Source organism: Aplysia californica, unplaced genomic scaffold (genome assembly GCF_000002075.1).
Source record: "Aplysia californica isolate F4 #8 unplaced genomic scaffold, AplCal3.0 scaffold00140, whole genome shotgun sequence".
NCBI classification, from domain to species: domain Eukaryota; kingdom Metazoa; phylum Mollusca; class Gastropoda; order Aplysiida; family Aplysiidae; genus Aplysia; species Aplysia californica.
The window spans coordinates 417,726-437,725 of record NW_004797410.1 but is presented as its reverse complement, the minus strand read 5'-3'; the positions used below and the strand labels follow the sequence as shown (position 1 = coordinate 437,725).

The 20,000-nt window shown below is 39.4% G+C and overlaps 1 protein-coding gene across 1 annotated transcript in view; it reads right to left on the bottom strand.

The window, feature by feature from the left end:
* Positions 1-20,000, bottom strand: part of LOC101856096 (centrosome and spindle pole associated protein 1) — a gene marked incomplete in the record, with an annotated part of 163,640 nt that overhangs the window by 98,672 nt on the left and 44,968 nt on the right. The window contains 6 exon segments of the mRNA XM_035969359.1: positions 1,057-1,239; positions 6,411-6,536; positions 9,944-10,126; positions 11,951-12,115; positions 13,541-13,729; positions 15,769-15,951. Of these exon segments, the coding sequence (XP_035825252.1) occupies positions 1,057-1,239; positions 6,411-6,536; positions 9,944-10,126; positions 11,951-12,115; positions 13,541-13,729; positions 15,769-15,951 (1,029 nt within the window).

Below are 20,000 nucleotides of genomic sequence, written 5' to 3'. Positions count from 1 at the left end.
AAAGCATATGTCATTCAAGGGTAAAATATTTCAACTACAAGTACATTTGCGTTTTGTGTTTTGGCAAAAAGCAAAGAAAGTTGAGACGTGCAAAATATATACCAGTCATTTCAACTGCTTAAACTGACAAGCATACAACAGTATACAACCCAAGGTGGGTTGGTAAACTTGGAGAGAGAGAGACAGGAAATCCCAAAGCTGACTCGTCACGTCAAAGGGCTAGTAGAGAAAAACGATGTGGTCACTTTTTAAAAATGTTTCCCACTTTGACATCGGCCTAGGTCAGAATGAAAATCGTCATAGCATTGACTAAGAAAAAAATAGTCTTGTCCTGCGTTAGAACGTGTTTTTAAAAAACTGGGGAAAATTAAATTAACTGAAAAGGGAATAACAGGAAATAAGTAAGAGAGAGTTTCGCTACTCTTTATATAACTTTGCTTTGTTCACAACTTGAAAAATGTTAACAGCGGTTTGTTGTTGTTGTTTTTAAATAAACTGCCAACAGCTTCTGTCGTCATTTTATCCATAAAACACCGTGGATTCAGTCGTGAAGAGAGAAACAATAAATCAAGGAAAGCAGAAACGCACAGCTGATTCTGCAGGGAACATGCACCACTAGAATCGTTCTATGGTCATTCAGTCTAAAGAGAATCAATCTATTGCAAAGTGTGTTCAGCACCATAAAGGACAATGGAGAGCTGGAGAGTGCAGCACGAGGAAGCAGGAAGTTGTTCTCATTGTGTTTCAGAGGAACATATCGAAACATTGGGGGTTGTCATGTGCTTGAACAAAAACAAAGATGGATAGCTGGAACGATAAAGACGAAAGAGAGACATCAGGGGGAAGCATGACAACTTTGGAGACTTCATTCACTTTCCACAGGGTGCTCATGCAGGATGAGAATACTGGTTACTTGACGTTATCAAAACTGGAAAATTGATCGCAAGGACTACTAGAGGTCATGAAGACATTAGACTACGAAGCAAAAGATTACTGGGGGCTTATAACTAAATGAACAAAAAGATAAACGGGTAATAAAAGCCTGTGCTGTAATACTCGAATGGTCGGATCGACAATGTGCTGGCCTAGGAGGTTCAACTGGTTCGGAGGTTCTTTTTGCTCCTTCCGTTTCTTGTCCGCAGCACCTAGGCCATGCAGGAGGCCAAACTCCTCCGACTCGTCATCCACTTCCGGCGCTAAATCGAGTACCGGTATGTCTGATGATGAACCGCCTTTGTGCTGAGAATCGCAACACAATCGAGATGACATGAAACAAGGCAACTCTTCTACAACCACGACTACACTGTGGACATGGGCAATGTTGTTGCACATATAGCACCAGCTTAGCACCAACCTAATGGTGCAAGGTATTGGCATAATTAAACAAAGTATACGCCCTTCAACGAACTCAAAAATTGCCATACCCACCTGAAAAAAAACATTGGTTATTGTAAATAAGAGAGGAAAGGCGAATACAAAAATGACTAATGTATAAATCTGTTCCAAAATGTAGGCACACATGTAAGTATAATGAGGGGCAGTATGTAGAGACTGATATGATACATACAGCGAAACAAAAACAAAACCAAAAAAATGTAAATTAACAAACTCAAAATTGCGTTAGTATCAGTCTTATAACATGATTAAACACACGTATGCACACAGGATAAATGTTCCGATTATTACGGTTTTTATATGGTTACATAGCGTAGTGTGCAATAACTATATACATACGTATAATATATTATTATCATCAATACACAATTATTAATATATTCAAGCACAAAGCGTTTAAAAGCAATATAAAAAGCATATAGCTTTGTACGTTGAGAAAATGTCCTTAAACAGATGAAGCCGAGAACTGAGGTGATGCGTGATTAAAGATACGACAGATAGGCCGGCATACCTCAAACCACGAAACAAGCTCAGTAAAGATAACGAGCTACCAGTGTCCATGTTAGAAAAAAGTAAAATAAACAGGACAGTTGTTTTGTATAACATTAAATTCACCCGAAATAACAGTTCAGAACCATTTTACACGGGAAAACTTTTTTTACATGTCGTATTGACTTTACAATAATTTGACCTAAGATGAAAGATTTCAAACCGGGTTGGGGGGGGGGGGGTTCATTCTACTCAACGATAACATGAAAGTCAAAGTAGGATATCTACAGTGTCCCTGTGTCCGCATTATGTATTAGTCTCACGCTACCATTGCCAAGAAATGTATTAAAAAGAGATTGAAGAGAAACACAATTCTACTAAAATTAACGTCTACAGTCAAAAGAAAGGAACAACCCAAACACACACTCACACACAAACAATAATAATATATATATTAACAGTACAAAATAAATCAAAATTCTTGGAGAAAAAGCGAAGCCTTTTCAACAGTGAGTGAGCGACAGACAGACAACTTCTAGCTTTTAGCAATCAGGTGACAACTTTAGAAGAAAATAAAAACGATGTGGAAATCGTTTCCGTCAGCATGACAAAACAACTACTCACGTCAGTGCAAAAACTAAAGAGTTCAGCGTGAAAACCAATCTGGTCATTAAAAAAAAAAAAAACTAGACACGCAAAGCCGAAGGAGTCGTAGATCCACACTCGAGATGAAGAGGGGGGAAAAGGCCTCTCACTTGGGCTCGGTTACCTTCTTATTAGCCAACATCTCATTATATTCCTTGTTTCGCTCCACTTCCATTTGTTTTAATTTCGCACTACGCCCATCCTCCCTAATAAGGATGGCCGCGTCTTTCCGGGCTTGCTGGCTTCTATTGTTCCCTGGCTGAATTAGCACGAGTAAGAAACAAAGGAAAGAAGAGAAAGCTGAATGAGGGTGTACATACGGCAAAGAAACAGCCAAGAGTAATAACATTGTAAGTACCAGAAGAAACTACAGAATGTTTAACATCTGCACCAGGAGCAACGGACGAAACATTTACATGTATATTAGGAAAAACGGTGGAAATTTTTGTATTTATAACAGGAGAACAAAACATTTATAACATGAAGAGGAACAGTCGATTCGATAGGAAGCACATTTACGGAAAGAGGAACAGCCAATAAGGCGAATATCCATTCGACAGCTGAGAGTTGGGATCAAGGGACTGACATAGCGCTTGAAAAGGAACAATTCTTTGGGTTTGCTTGGTTGTTGTCTTTTTAAGGTATGTCCATAGCATAAAGATTTAGCAGTGAATCATCAAAGTTATCATCACTCATTATCGATACCTGCTTTTTTCAGATTGAAAGAAAAGGAACTAGTACACAATTCCACCAACAGTACTCAGTCCTCTAACCACCTGGGTACTTATCAAACGCAAATTCGTAACCGTAGAAGGAAGGGGGCAAAGGTTTTATCGGATAAAGTGCTAATTTGCTATAAGACCATGTCTTTTTCATTTGTAAAAACGATATCTGCCAGATTTCAAGCTGGTCTTAAAATTGACAACAGACTAAAACAAAATAGAGCAGAGTAGAAAAAGCATGAACTAAAAGCATATATATGCAATGCATGCAATAATAAAAATCATTCAGAAGGTAGAACTGTTAACTGGAATAAAGGTTTGAGTGGTCTGTTTTGTTGTTGCTATTTATTTTATTTTTTATTTTTTTTTTGGGGGGGGGTTGTAAGATGCAACCATCTGAGTGATTAGAAACCATGCTGCTAATTCTCTGCGTGATCTCATTAATCAAAAAAACTATGTCAGCATGCCAACGTCGAAATTCCTATACAGCATGTGAAAGCATAATTAAAGTCTAACAACAAATAAAATAAAAGTATTCACAACAATTTACGTCATGCTGCACAAGGGAGAGACCATTACGTTATACCATTCATTCAAGACTAAAACGACAACAACAATGAATCTGCGTGTGAGCTGAGGACAGTGATTGTCACAAACTTTATATCCCATTACTTGCCAAAGAGCTGATTACTTTCTGTAACTTACACTGACAACCATCAAAACACGTCCTCTGAATACAAGGCAAAGGGCGAAAAGATTACACCACAGGCGCCTGTTCTAATGCCGTGCCCGGCTCAGACATTTCAGAGTAATCCGAACAGTGAATTCAAGACGCTCGACACAGCGACGACAATTCAAGTCAGTTACCTTCTTCGAGGCCAAAAACTCTCTATACTCCTTGTTCCGCTCCTCTTCCATTAACCTTAACTTCTCTGACCGTCCGTCATCTCTAATCAGGACTGCCGCGCCTTTCTTGGGCTGCTGATATCCACCAAGCTCACCCTGGAGTCAAGGCAATCGAGAAACAGACGAAAGAAGAGAATGCTGAGCGTAAAGGCAGCAACAGAAGCGCGCGCGAAAGCTGGTGCGATAATATATCTTTTGTGAGCAAGAAGAATGCAGGGGGCAACAAGCTGCAGCAACTGGAATTTTCCAAGCATGTTGGTATTTAGAGTTCAGAATGAGTATCACCGATGATAGCTTGCGTTATGAAAAATACAGCTTCTCTGGTTCTGTTCCAACTACTACAGGAGTATAACTGTACATTGTAACATAATTCTATCAATCAATCCTGAATAAAAATTGAAAACACAAAAGAAATATGTCAGTCTTTTCTATTCATACAGAGGCGTCTACGGTAGAGCTGCATGTATTTTTTTAAACAACAAAAAGTTGATCTAAGATTAATCTACATGCAAGCTATGATAAAATACAGAACATTCTTGCCAAATTAGCCACTGGACAACACCCGCAGCCGACATAAAACCAGAAATTACATCATAAATATCTAGAAGAAGAAGATGGAAAACACTCAAAACTACTTCTAAGAGAAAAGAGTATATTCTTGTTGTCGAGAATTTTGTTCTTTAATATGGCCTACACGTGAGTTCGTGTATGAGTGTATGGAGTATGCTTTATAGGTAGGTGAGTACAATAGTGTGTGTGCATGTGTGTGTGTGCTTAAGACAGACAATTACTGTAGCTAAATGTTTTACGCATTTATCTTTACCTTTCCTTGTTGTACGACACGTGAGTCATATTATGAATCTGATAGGCTCTCTGGTGGCTTAGATTATTAAAACTGACGAGGAACAAACGCCATCAAACTGTTTCTTCACTTCATAACAACCACAAAAAACATTGCAAAATGAACCGAGAGTCACAATCAAGCGAGATTGTTTTCAATAATTTCACAAGATAGATATTCAAAATCAGTAGGAGTATTACCTCCAAAAACAGTACAAATCCAATGTCTATGGTTTTCACAACAAAAACAAAATCAAAGCATAGAATACATTTGCAATTTTACATTATCTCACAACCATGCTATCACTAGAAACCCCCCAAAAAAATGCAAACCACACGCACACGGTTTCATGTACAATTCAAACGTACGTTATGTATACTCACAAAACCACTATTACTTTAGAAAAATCTACCTCTCTAATAAGAAATGCAAAATACAAAAGATACCTATTTGAACACAGCCAGTCGAGTTATAAGTTACATTCTACGACGACTTGGGGAGGAGAGAAAGAGGGAGAGAGAGATAGAGAGAGAGGGGGGAGGGAGAGAGAGAGAGAGAGAGAGAGAGAGAGAGAGAGAGAGAGAGAGAGAGAGAGAGAGAGAGAGAGAGAGATTAAAAAGAAAACTCCCACATATAGTGTTATTTGGGTACACACACTCGCCAGTAAAACGAACAAACGAGAATTATTGATTGTTTAGTTAGTTAGCCAAACAGGCAGGCACATGCAGGCTAGCAGAATAATAATAATAATAATAATAATAATAATAATAATAATAATAATAATAATAATAATAATAATAATAATAATAATAATAACAATAATAATAATATAGGTCGCTGCAGGATATGTATTAGCGGCTAGTGGGGGAAGAAATAGCGAATGAAGGCTATACCTTTTTCTTTTGATATTCGATATAATCTTTCTTCCTCTCCTCATCCAGCTTTTTCTTGCTTTCACTGTATTCTCCCTCTAGAAGAAGTGGCTTCTCTTGAAATGGCTCATTCCACTGTTTTTTCTCTTTGCGAGAAACCTATGGTCGAGTACGTGATCAAGTACTTATCAGTCATATCACGCACTAAGCTAGCGCAATGACTATTATATACAGCTACTCTGAGAGCCAGCTTCACAGTAAAACTGACGTATTAAAGGATCATTACTGAAAACTTTTATTGAACAGAAAAATTATACCATACAGACATAATTACAGGTTAAAAAAGAGATTTGATAACAAATGCACACCAATTAGGAATGGAATGCGCATAGCGCCATGGCGTAAATCACTTTAAAATTGTATAAAAACGATTACCACCGTATAACCACTGACATGCGAAAAAAACCTCAATTTTTCTGGGGTACAGGGATATGAAGAATCCTACTTTTGTGGGCTATAAGAATGGACAAAAAGCAATACCTTCTTCAGGTGGTCAACATATTCGTTGTGTCTCTCCTCTCTCAGTTTCTTTCTGTATTCTTCCTGCTCCCCGATTGGCAAAGCCTTCACCTGTGGTTCTGTCTCCACTTCGTGCCCTTGCCTTGCCTAATCAATACAGTGCAGTGTTAACAAGCGGTGCCACAGCGTGCAATACTACCTTGACACAATACCCTCTAGGAGTCATATTTGAAACCTATAAAAAGAAGATATGTCCCACGTTTAAACAAACGGATAGGCGTCTTTCGTGGTTCCAGTAACATAAATCACTCCGTCAGGTAGGGATCAGAATTCCAGACACTCAAAATTTCATGAATTTATTTGAATCAAAAGTGCGACCTCTCCAAAATAATATCTGAGGCACTGATGACAGATCCAGAGTAGCCAAACAAACAAAAAGTCAACGTGTTACGATAACGGGCTGTTTAAAAGAACAAATATTAAGGCCAACATCAAACTGACCTAGAACTTTTCAAAATTAATTTATTTATTTATTCACTTATTTATTTATTTTTTGCAATATGGCCATCATGTCATGATCAAGTGTATTCACTTCTAAATAATTCCAGCTCAGGAAAAGTTATGATCTAAGGAAAGGATTTACTTTTCTATTTACTCAAAACAAAGAAAAATGATTGCTGCCATTATCGTAGCACGGCGTCATGATATTTTCGCATCACAGACGTTATTGAGTAGCCATAAATATTATGTTCCACCATCTTTCCACACATTGCCCGCAGAATATTGCAAATTATGATTTACTGAAGTTGGTGTCTATGAACCAAAGTTTGATGTATGCCGGATAAGTAGTCCGCACATCAAAATCTGTGGAGACTATGGTTACTGTCCAGGATCCAGTATTTCTAAACTGAGAACTAACAAATCACCAAAAATGAAATGACAGGAAGACGAACAAAGTTATCTCATCAGGAGAAAGGGACACTCTGCTACTTCTTTTTAAAAAAAGAAGGATGTTAGTTAAATAAAAGAAGTCCAATTTAATATTAGATCAAACTAAACCACATTTGTGCTTGGGTTAAGTGTATTAGTCATAACTTCGTGAATCGCTGTTTTAGTTAATATCAGAACACTCCTAAAACGACGCAAAATGTATAACAAAAAAAGCTTTAAGTTTCTATTTCAAATCTAAATTAGAGTGATCTACAACTTTGATTGATGTAAATTTAAGCGGGTTTTATATAACTATTGTTCTGTTCAGTATATACTTGCACTATACCCTATCGGCACTCTGAATTTGAACGCACTTGTCATAGGCACTCGTAATAATATAAAGAAACAGTTATCATGTACAAAGGCAAAGATTTCCATTTGGCAAAAGACAAAAGTCAGATTATAAGAAGTGCGTCATTTTTACACAAGCCAACAAAGCCATTAAACTGAACAAGCAAAACAAGCAATTTACAGACATATTTTGACTACAAATTACAAGTACAAGTTTCATAAAATGTATTCCCAGTCAATGGAATAAAGTACCCCAAGCTTCATTCACGTCACTCTCCTGTTCTGATTGACGGCGTCTTTTGCAATCAAGTGCAGAGGAAACAAAAAACAAACGAAAAACAAGCGTTGCGCGAAACCAGCACGCCCACTGTGTGTGTGTGTGTGTGATAGTATCACTCGTGTAGCATCGCACTTGAACACTTGTGGCAAAAAAAAAAAAAACTCCCTCAAATCCAACTCGATGCACGCAAGAGGTGAAAAATTACTATTGGACCTCTGATTCCTCTGGCACTGGCGGCGGTGGTTGAGATCTCTGTAGGTAGTCATTGTACTCCCGTTTTCGCTGCTCTTCATAGCGGTTGTGTTTCGACTCGTAGCCCCCTAGAGGCATCAACGCCTCGTCCCGAGCAGTTTCGGGCGTGTGCCAGGCCCTTGAGCTACCTCTACCTCTCTCTGACTCTTCTTTCTGGTAACAAACAGCGATTAGACTTCTGAATGCAAAAGTTACAGCAGAAACTTAGCAAAAAATGACTTCGCTTAAGAAAACGACTAAAGTTCAAAATATTCCTGGATTTAAAATTGTTGGCATTAGGAACGTCAACGTTAAAGTTTAAAATATTTTTTAGTCGGGTGTTTCTCTAGCGATATACACAGATATCTATTCACAATCAAACTACCCTGGATTATTAATATATCTCACTCATGTTCCTCAATACCCTGACGTATAGAAACCACTTTACACTTAGATTGCCATTTTAAAATTATTTAACATCTCTTGATAACATGAAAATGCATTCTTCCCTTTTTACCCCCCCCCCCCCTTTACACACATGTGGATCTGCTGATTTGCTGACACTGAATCATTACTAATCATATTGAGAATGTTCAGACGATGACAAAAGAAATAAGTGGTGCTGATATCCCATTATCATAACGCGTCAGCGACACAGTTCTGACCCCTGCTCAATAGCGTACCTTTTTAAGGAAATCGTTGTATTCCTGGTTTCGAATTACTGCCAATCGTTTTCGATAATCCGCCGAATTGCGGAATGAACCATGAGAACCTGCACCGTCCTCTCTTGAATTCTTTGTTGGGGACTTAAATAGAAACAAAAACAAATTACTTAACACGATATGCGAGGGCATGGGTAAAGTGTCATCCGCAACCTCCGAGGGTTCGTGGTAGGCAAGATATTAAGCGTGCTCATGCAAGGTATCCCTGACTTAGCTTTTGTGCGCGCATGCCAGTCTGTTCACGGTCGAGTACAAGACTAACAACTACACATTCTAAATCCAGAACTTTTATCATTACGGGCACCTCTTGCTTTCAGACGTGTCACAAAGAGCAAATTCCCTCATAAATCAAAGAGACCGGCGACAAATAAAACTGTTGAGCTTTGCACGATACGTAAACTTCATGCCCCACCAGACGACATGTCGCGGTCTATCAATGGGTCTCGCGCTACCAATTCGCTCTGGCCACCAGTTTGGTCAGGCCCACTGACTGCTCTATTGTGCCTCATCTGAACACTGTACACGTCTGCAATTTCGGAACTTTAGCACCTGCTGCTGTATAAGCTACAGTAAAATAACATTTTAAAAAGCTACGGCCAAATGCTAGCCCCAATGGCAGAATCTACAGGCAAAAAAGCAAAAACAGCAGAAGTGGAAGCACGGCCAAAGACATGGGGATCGTTGATTCTGACAGCACCCAGTTCATATTTAAGATGACTAGCATCATGGTCAAGGAACATGTGCCAGGATAAAAAGTAAATCGGAAAAAAACACCTGATCTTCACTCTCTTGCAATTCTGAGTAAGCAAACAGAATAAATGGCGTACCCTAGCTCTGAAAGACATAGATACGAGCAGGCAAATTATTTGCTGATACACAAAAGCCATACGTATTATAGCCACGGTACACCTACGACGCACTAACGTCTTCGAGCCCAAATCCCACTTCCCGTGGAGAGATGAACACATACTAGCCGTCTAGCCATCTACAATTGCATCATCGGGTATCTCTGGCAGCGACCAGTCCCGGGAAGGCATCACCTTCTGAAGGAAGTCTTTCATTTCTTTGTGTCTTTGGAGTTTTAGTTGCTTCTTTCTCTCCTCGTAGGCGTCACTTCCAAGTTGCAGGTTGCTTGAAGGGAAATGTTTCCTTGGGGAATCTGTCAGCTTCTCCACAGGTACTTTCCAAGGGTTTTTTCGTGTATTCGTTGTCTTTGCCTCCTTCTTTCGGTTGTTCGTGGGTATTTCGGGCAGTTCAAACAAAATGACAATTTTTGATTAGTAGGTCTGTCTGAGATGCTTTCAGTCGGAGCTAATTCACAGGTAGCACTGGACAAAGTGTTCAAAACAATCGAAAACCTTACTCTCGCTGACCCTACTATACCCGTTTTGCCTCACAAAAAATAGAGTCTAAATTTCGCGAGCTCATGCAAGTTCGCCACACTTCGTTCATATTTCAGTATCGTTCCCCAACGGTAGTACCCTATATTCAACTTGTGTAAATATAAATGAAAGAGTGCATGACAGTGTGTCAGTTTATCAACAAGACAGTGTGGATGACTTCTTGATTGCAATATCCTCACCACACATTTCAAAATGAATGACACAAAACATAACATCCCAGCTCACAACCCGGACAGGTTTTACAAAAAAGTCCCACCAACTGAATAAAATAAAATCAGAAATGAGCATCGTTCGGTTAGATCAGTATTATTCAGTGAAACAATACACATGCTTGGAATAATAGCCTGCTGCTCGCATTCACCCCCTGCAAACAACTCTACGAAGACATTGAACTTGTAATAGTATGTTATATGTACATTTTCAAAGCAATTCAAATTCAAAATCTGTGAGTGAATAGTTAGACCATGCAACCAGATAATTATATGCACTTTGGAAAGAATAATATGGCGTATTAAAAATGGCATCGTATCAAAAGTGGATGGTTAGTGTTTTTGGATGAGGGTCTGAAGAAAAATACGCATAATAATAATGACTGTAACGATATCAGCATCAACGTTTAGAGTTCAGCACAGAGAGGATACTTTATAGGAAAGGATTATACAACAATCATGCAAAAATGGTTACACAGACAGCTAGATGAATTAAATAGGACAGAGAGAATACGGAGGAAACACTATGGTGAGTGGAGATGTGGCGTCCTCGCACATAAACTTGAACAACTCTCTGAAATAGTGCAAGTGGGCTACTTGTTCAACTAATCCTGTGTCGGTGTCAGGGGAGCTATTTCACCTAATCACTTCGATAACAAAAAGATATACAACTGACTGTGGATTCACGGGAAGCAGGATCTCCATCATGTGAAGCATCGGTTACAAAACGTAGGCTACTATGGTGTGTTCTTGGTCCAGATTTGTAACGTGTGGAACGAAATAACTGTAACTACTGATCTAAGAGTAAACGATGATTTTGAAAATCTCGTTCTCTGCAGAAGTAAAATTCTTTTCTGAGGCATTACGAACCATCTCATGTGGGTTTTATTTAACAATTCATAGATCGTAAATCTAAACCCTCAGCAGACGAGAAAACCACTTTAGCGTTTAAACCACTACGGAACTGATTGCTTAATTAAAAGTTCGTATTTGTTCAATTGTATAATGCGTTACGTTTACTAGTTCTCAGCTCGCATTGTTTGCCTTCTCAGAGAGAAACTCAATAACATAAGTTGAACTTAATGTATTTTTCTACCTTCGTGAGCATTGATTAATTAACTGTGGAGACAGAGATACTCGGGCAGAACCGCCTCCTCCGCAATCAGTGACATAGTGCAATATCCTTTGAGAGAGGAACAAGTTTTCAGCGACAGTTAACTCTACTCAACACACTCGGATATCATACTACAGCTAGTACAGAACACTGTGACAGAGACAACAACACTCCATTTTGGAAAATGTGAAAAAATACATCAATATTACAAGAATGTAGTTGCTGGAAAATTCGGAGTCAGACTACGGCTGACTTCACGGAGAACAACAAAATTAGAGAGGTAGTTCCGTGAGAGAAAAGCCGGACGTTGAGTTGACCTACGTTTTGCGATACCTTGCCATTGCCATGCATCTGCTCCCAGCGCTGGCGGTAATCGTCGACATCCTGCTTCGCCTCCGAGATACGGTTCTCAATGTTCTGCTTGCTTTGATTAAAGGCGGGAGCAGGCCCTTGAGATGCCGGCTGAGCAGCCTTCGGCTCGCTTTTCTACACGTCCGTGTGAGAGTGAGAGAGAGTGTACAGATGAGGTGGAGTTTAGCTACACGTGACGTAGGGATCGAGACAAGAGAAGCAGTTTTGTCTCCAAATAAAGATTGATCACTACAAGCTGGCTCAAGCGAGAAAAGAACTCTTATCGCTTGCCTTCAGGGCCAAGAGTCTAACTATCACACCACTGATGCCAGGACTCGAAGTATGTTTGCTATAGATGGCTTTTGGGGGTGGTGTTTACGTGTGTACGTGTGTACGTGTGTACGTGTTTGTGTGTGTGTGTGTGTGTGTGTGTGTGTGTGTGTGTGTGTGTGTGTGTGTGTGTGTGTGTGTGTGTGTGTGTGTGTGCGCGTGTGCGTGTTATGTTTGCGTGTGTAAGCGTGTTGTGACTTTATTTCCGATTTAATCATTATGATCTTTTGAAATATATGTTACGAAATGGTCAAAACGGAATCTTTTTCACAATGACATTAAACCATTGTAGAAAGAAGCGAGTGGCGTTTGAGTCTGCAAATTCATCTTCTAGAATAATTTTGACCTCCTTTTCATTATTTTTGGCTAGGTTTTGAAATGATAAAATACATCAGTTACGATAGAAACAACAAATCAAAGTGCTTTCCGTTGCTTTAAGTAAATCCTTCCGCGCATTCGTAACTTCCTGTGAAACTGCCAATGAAGTACCGTTTACGTTATAATGTCTCAAGCGTGGAAAAGTTCAGCAAAACTGAAAACTAGTAGAAAGTCGCCGATCTTGATCCTTCATTCAATAAACTTTATGAACTAGGTACGATTTAAGACGATCCAATAGTCAATAATAAATCCAGACAAATCTTTTTTTGAAATTTCATAGAATCTAGTACACTATGACTATGGGTACAAAAGTGAGTATTTTGTCGAACCGTTTAAAAGGTACCGGGAACCAAGCGTACATAGACAGGACACCAAAGCTTTGAAGGGAGTCGAAGTGCAAGAGATTCGAGATACTTTCTCGTTATTAAAAAAGGGAGTGCACACTTGTCCGATTTGGTAGAATGTGTATAATGGCGGTTACCCATATGTCTTTTGCCATTTTGTGGCAATCGTATGATGGGTTTGTAGAAGAAGACGACCGATGACCAAATGTGCTCGTTAAACAGAGCCACAGTATTGTTTGAGGGTTTTTTTACGCGGCATCAGAAATGAATACACTTTTTACTAAGTTTTCAACTTTTCCATGTGACAGAAGAGCAATGGCCACTTTAACTCTCGGACCTAACCAAATCTGACAGAATCGGTGTTTCGGACAAATGTACACTCTACTTAATAAAGCACTTAATTAAGCCATCTCATAGGGACAACAAAGCGAGGGTGGGGGTGGGACATGAGGTTAGGGTCACTGCTGTAGGGAACGACCAAAGCCACAACGACCATCACGTCTTGTACCTGAGAGGCCTCTACAGCTCGCCTCTTCTCCCACAACCTCCTGTACTCTTCCTCCAGCCTCTCCTTGCTGGCCTCAGCGATAAGGGCGTCGATGTTGACACCTTTGTTGTTCCCTCGACCAGCGGCGGGCGGCCCCCTAGTGGGGCTACTGGCCCCGGGGGCTACGGCGGCTTTGTTGGGGGGTGCCGCCTTTGGAAGGAGGAGGAGGACTTTTGGATTTGAGTTGGCTCACGTTACATTTTGAGTTACAAACAAGTGATGCTGTTTCTATTGTTGCTGCTGTTCTAGATATTGTTATCGTAGTTTTTGTCGTTGTTTACGTTCAGTAAACACGATAGCATCTTCGTTTTCACCGGATATATATTAGAATAACAGTAACATTAAAGGAGTAGAAGAATATGATCACACCTAGACAACTGTTGATTTTTCGCGTTCGTGAAGTAAGAAAAAAATGTGAGCCTCAAAGAAGCACACTCACACAAAAGGGTGTTAAAGAGTTGAGAAAAAAAAACAGACAGATCACCAGGGGGGGGACTTGAAAGGAAAAGATTCGAAAAGCGGTAACCTCCAGTCATCCAAAAGGAGCAGTCGAGACAAAAGAAAATTAACATGGTCTTTCTCGTTGGACAATGCTCCGAAGAAACAAAACGCACTGTCAGGTAATAAAATAACAGCTATAAGCGACACGCCATGAAACAAAAAATAACCAGTAAATGACTAACTGAAAGACTGCAGTGCTGACGGGGAGCTGGTATTTCGATCTTGATATGACAATATATAACTTCAAAGAAAAGGCAAGTCAAAAGATTGGAATCTTTAAATCATCGATAGTGCAGACGATGAACTACGTATTTTTCAAACGCACTACGATCAAACGGCTTGTGTCGTACATTGCTACCACAAAAGTGTGTGTCTGTTGTGCTGAGATCGAATTAGTTGAAAGACGGTGTGTATTCCGAATAAAACGTGCCTGGCTGTTGTTCCAGGTTTCCCTTTCGACAAACCTTTAAAGCGTTCACATCCAATGAAAACAGCCCAACGTCCCTTGTTCTTCCCGCAAACATAGTGTTGAAAGCATTTGTCCGAGGCTGCCACTAGTCAAACGTACCACGGTGTGCTGTTTCCATTAGATATTTTCACACAGCATCAAAATTGAATGCACTCTTACTTATTTAACTATTCCATGTGACAAAATTGCAACGGCCACTCGCAGACTCTCGGACGTCTAATGGAAACAGCACAACATCTCTTCTTCTTCTTCTTCTTCTTCCCCAAAAAACAAAGACCCTCAAATGATTTGTCTAAGGCTGCTATTGGCAAAACGGTCTAACCTTGTTCACACTATATCCCATCTATTACTATTACTTGCATTATTAGCCAAAGATAACTGAAGGGTCAAATGTAAGTTGTTTTTGTTTTGTTTTTTAGTGAAAGATTCAGATAGAATACCATTGTCAGTACTGCAAACTATCTAACAATTAATTCAAGTTGAGTATTAGCCTCATCATAGTGGCAACTACAGTTAGAAAATGACACTTTATCTGAGCCTCTCTATTTGCTTAAGAAAGATTACACTTAAACGGGCAAAGGAAGAACACTGCCTAAAAACTTCTTAGTAGTGATACATGAAATAAAACGCATTAGATGTATTACTGGCAACAAACTAAGAGGCGGATATACGTGTAATTTACATAGAGTACTGCAATGCATGCACGAGGTAAGATATTACACTCGACACTGGAGCTCTTCGTTTTTTGAAAATCTACACATGAACATAATACATAAACAAAGCATGAACATTTTGTCAAAATGTTAAAAAGAACACAGTAAATAAAATGGTCATCAGAACATAAACCAGTAGCTGTAACGCCTATGACTTAAGAGGAAAGAAAAACCCCAAAGACAATCCGATACAACTATCCCATCTGTTTCGTTCAGCTGTTACACAGATCTCTGTCAATAATTTACTTCCAACAGACCATGACCAACAAAACATAATATGGCTTCTAGCACCCTCTACGAGTAAAGAGAAAGTTGTTGTTTTTTTTTAAACACCTTCACCAGTACCATCGCTGAAAAAAATGTAGAAAATAAAAATGAAAACAAAACAAAACCAAAAAGAAACGTTCAACAAGTTCACCATTCAGTTATAATCAACAAAACCAAAACAAACCAAAAGAAAAACCTATAACAAGTAGGCAAGACAAGTGAAGGTGATCAGGCCGTACCTGGTTATGATTTCGCTCCCAAATCTTCCGGTACTCGTCGTTGTCGCTTCCGCCGCCCATAGGTTTGTTGTTGTTCCCCCTCAGTCGGTCTTCATCTACTTGTCGCTCCTGTTGCACCTCTCGAATGATCTTCTCCGTGTCTAGAGCCATGGTATTAGATGCTGCTGGTCTGAATCCTCGTGCCTAGGTGATATGCGAGGTGCACGTCACACGAAGGGTTTGGTTTTGGTTAGAGTTTTACGGCACTTGCAACACAATAAGGTCATATAAGTGCCAAAGATTAGAGGTGTTACAAGAGTGTAACAAACACAAAAAGAAGGAGGAGAGATCAGGACGATGCATATATAGAGCATCCGCCAACCACCAACAAAGGTTGTCAATGTAGTTGGTTAGCGCAAACACAATAACATTATTATCTACGAACTCAGGGGTCAAACTAAATGCATTTTTTAAAAAAACAACAAAGACAGTTCAGTAACAAGGGTAAACGAATGAATACCTAATGACTGTCTTTGTGTTTCACAGCCCAATCAACACAAGTTTGGAGGTGGTACACTCCAACATTGTAATGTGTGAGGGCCAACCCAGGCTGAGTTGGGGGTTGGCGGAGGGAAGGGGCCGGGATGAGCATCCTGTGAGAACCGTGCTCAATAAAATAAACTTCTGGGGGTGGGATTTGAACTCCCATCTCTTGTACGCCACGGCGACTTGGTAAACTGTTAGAAACCGGACGTCGGAAACGAAAGACGAAAGATTTCAGATAAATAGAAAAACCAAAGACAACGCAAACGAAAATAACAAGAAGATAAGGTGCTATTTAAAGCACTTGACCACAGTATCGTAATAACAATAACGGTTTGGGTTTTTTTGATTTTTTACCCAAAGGCATCGCACCGGACATAGTTTCATGACAAACACTTCTGAGTAGCAAATACCCAAATAATGTAAAACACGCGTGATTAGTCTCTTGAAACCAAATACTTTCCGTTCTTTTCGCTTCAGGTGGGGGGGGGGGTTCTTGTTTTCTTTGTGTTTGTTTGTTTCTCTATTTGTTTTATATTATTTTTGTTTCACAACATTTTTAGGCGGAGGAATGGTATGCCTATACATTTGTCTAAAAACAGGTACGAGCCGTTCCCAATAACAATAACTATATACACACCTAAATACAGTTTATAAACACGCATGAAAAGAGACAACACTCGCCAATCTAATCAAGTGCTCCTCGTATATGAAGCCTACACTTAGTATTGTCAGAGGATTAGAGAACCGAACGATTCCTCGGATCGGACGCGTCATTCGTCCGGCCCACCGTATACAAGGAATCGAACCGTCAGTCACGTAGGTGATGGCACGAGGAAACTCGTCAAGCAGAAAACAATCGATAACCGAGCACTCCCGTGTGGGCAGGGATCGATACCAACATATTTCACACTCTATAAATGAGGGCTGGATATTCACCGGCGCTCTCTGTTTGTCTCATCTCTCAGTCTCTGCTTTGGTTACCACAACATCCGCTGTGGGCAATAAACGGAGGGAAACTCCTACGACAAGGCCCAACGCTGTATTCAAGTCAATTGAAAATGGCTTGCTTTTGTCCAACCATTTAAACAGAAGATCAGAACAAAAACTCTAGGCCGACAGAAGGGATTGCGTAGACAGGGGGGGTGGGGGTGGAGGGAGGGGGTGGGCTAATGAACAGAAGTCCCCCTGGGCAAATGTGTGTCTTGATTTGCTTTGGAATTTGTTGTAGTTGTTTTTGTATTTTTTAGCTTTTAATTTTTGTTATTTAAAAAAAAAAGAATTCAGATTTTTAATGGACAAATCATGTTCTTTCAAAGACTATGGCACTCAGCGCTTTGATAAAAGCATCGAATAAAGATGAAGGATGGTAAATCAGTGTTAAATGTTTTACGTCCCCATTAACACAATTTGAAACGTAATAAGCAGTGGGCATCTATGGCACTACCTGTCAGAGAAAGCCTAAGCCGATGAAATAAACGTTCACACGAGAGAATAGAACTCATATTCTTTGAGTGCAAGTCCAAAGGCCTGACCATTACACCAAACTAAGCAGCTAAGGAAGAAGGCAATAAAGACGGAGGAAACGCACATCAAAGCAATATCACACCGGAACATTTGAGCTCAGATTGATGATCCTACGTTATATCTCCAACCCGACTTTAGCAAGAACGACATAATGCGCACAAGATAGGCGAAAAAAACAGCTTTAACCTGATACATGTTCAACGAAAAAAAATTTTAAGGGCAGTGCAAAATCTTTCAAATAGGATACATGGACAGTTTTCAGGTCAGTTCAAATTTTCCTTCTCTTCATTTGATAAAAAAAAAATAAGACAAAACACAATCAAACAAAAGTGAACTGAGCTGACAGACAAAATGTATTATTACGCCAAGAGAGGGTAAAAAAATACGGGTACTTTGTCTAAAGAACTAAGCAAAATATTGCTTCCGTGTAAATTACGTGTTGCTCAAATAAACAATTCTATGATTTCCAAAGAACTGGATTTTTGTATCCTCGAGAGTAACTTCTGTTCATTAATAGTCCTCGCAAACAGAGTAGCAGTCACAATAGCAAGCACGTCACCACTTAGTCGACAGGCCTCTCCAAGCCTTTCTGAAGACACTCCATTATAAATGATCAACGGTGAGAATAGGATTTAAAACACGAGAAAATTCGTATTCTGTGTACGGAACAAGTTAATAACGAGGACATCTTAACAGCGTCTCTTGAAGTAGCAATTTTGTTTCGTTTTGTTTTTTCAATTCTCAAGCAGAGAGCGTGAGGATGACAAAAACACAAGAGTTCAGGCCCTGTGCAACGCCGTCAACGCTAAACACGTGACACTGTCTATAAACAAAAGGTGACATTGAAACATTTACGACCCATAATGTTGGGAGTGGGGGTGGGGGGTTCCCCACAATATTTCTCGTCAGTACCAGAAATGTAGAACATAACAAAATTAATCGTTTCTGCCACATTACAAACCCCAAGTCACATCGCCTTCTACATGAACTGCAAGCCACTAGGAAAGTTGTTTACAACTGCTACGAAAAAATACCGATTAGGCATTCCTCAATCATTGATAAGGTAATAATACTCTTCTTGTGTGAGAAAAAAAACATATATCTATTCGTTATCTTCCCATTCACGTGTATCTAATTTGCAGTTAAAGTGTACCATTATTCATCTCTCGTAAAAGTATTTGTTGGATAATAATGAACATTATATGGAGTGAAATGACACCTGTGAGAAAAAACAACAAATACATGAAAAAAAAGCGTCACACACAACCGACGTACAAAGAATTTCAGAAAGATGTCAGCACTTTTCTAGGGCATTTGATACTTCAAAACAACAAACCTACTTCCTCAATCTGGTGTTAAGGGGCGTTGGGGGCTCTGGGGTGGTCTGCTGTCTACTTTTTCTCATAATTCTTGGTAAAAAGAAGTTGTATCCGTGCTGGCCTTCCGTAAACTATGAACTGAAAACTTTTAGGTGGTGGAGGTACCTCAATTTCACAACGTTTCCGACTCTGTATGCTAATTGCTGTCATAATTGTTAAGAGCCCCGGGGAAAGTGTTAACATCTTCAGAAACTCAGTGAACACTCCAACACAAGTGAACAGCCTCGGGGCAAAACACAACATAAACCAATTTTGATATTTTAAAAAAATAAAGTTTATCGTTTTGTCCTTCTTTTTGTATTAAGTTAAACATTTCAGTATCCTTTCAAATCGGAAAAAAATTCATCCAATACCAAGACACCTTCCACCAAAGCGGCAAGTACACAGATCACAAGTGAGGTAATCAGTATGCGTGTTTTTGTTTGTTTGTTTGCTTGTGTTTGTGTTAGTTTTTTTTCCCCAAATAAAGAAAAGATAAATATCACAAATCATCACGGTCATAACACAACTGGTTAAGTCATTTTTTTCAGGTTTTTAGTTTTTACTGTATATTTAAAATGATCCTGTTTCTTGTCTCGTGAACCCAGTACAGCAGATGTTTTGTTTCTGGTACCAAACATCCAATAAAAGAGATATTTTCACACTTGATCACGTTATACGCTTTGATAATTAAGTTTTCTCAAAACAGCCAAAAGAACTTAAGCAATATTGTTTTAAGACGGTGACAAAATGTCAATATTGGATATGTCTGAATTTTTCCCTGAAACTGTTCACTGAATATATACTACATAATCATATGTATAT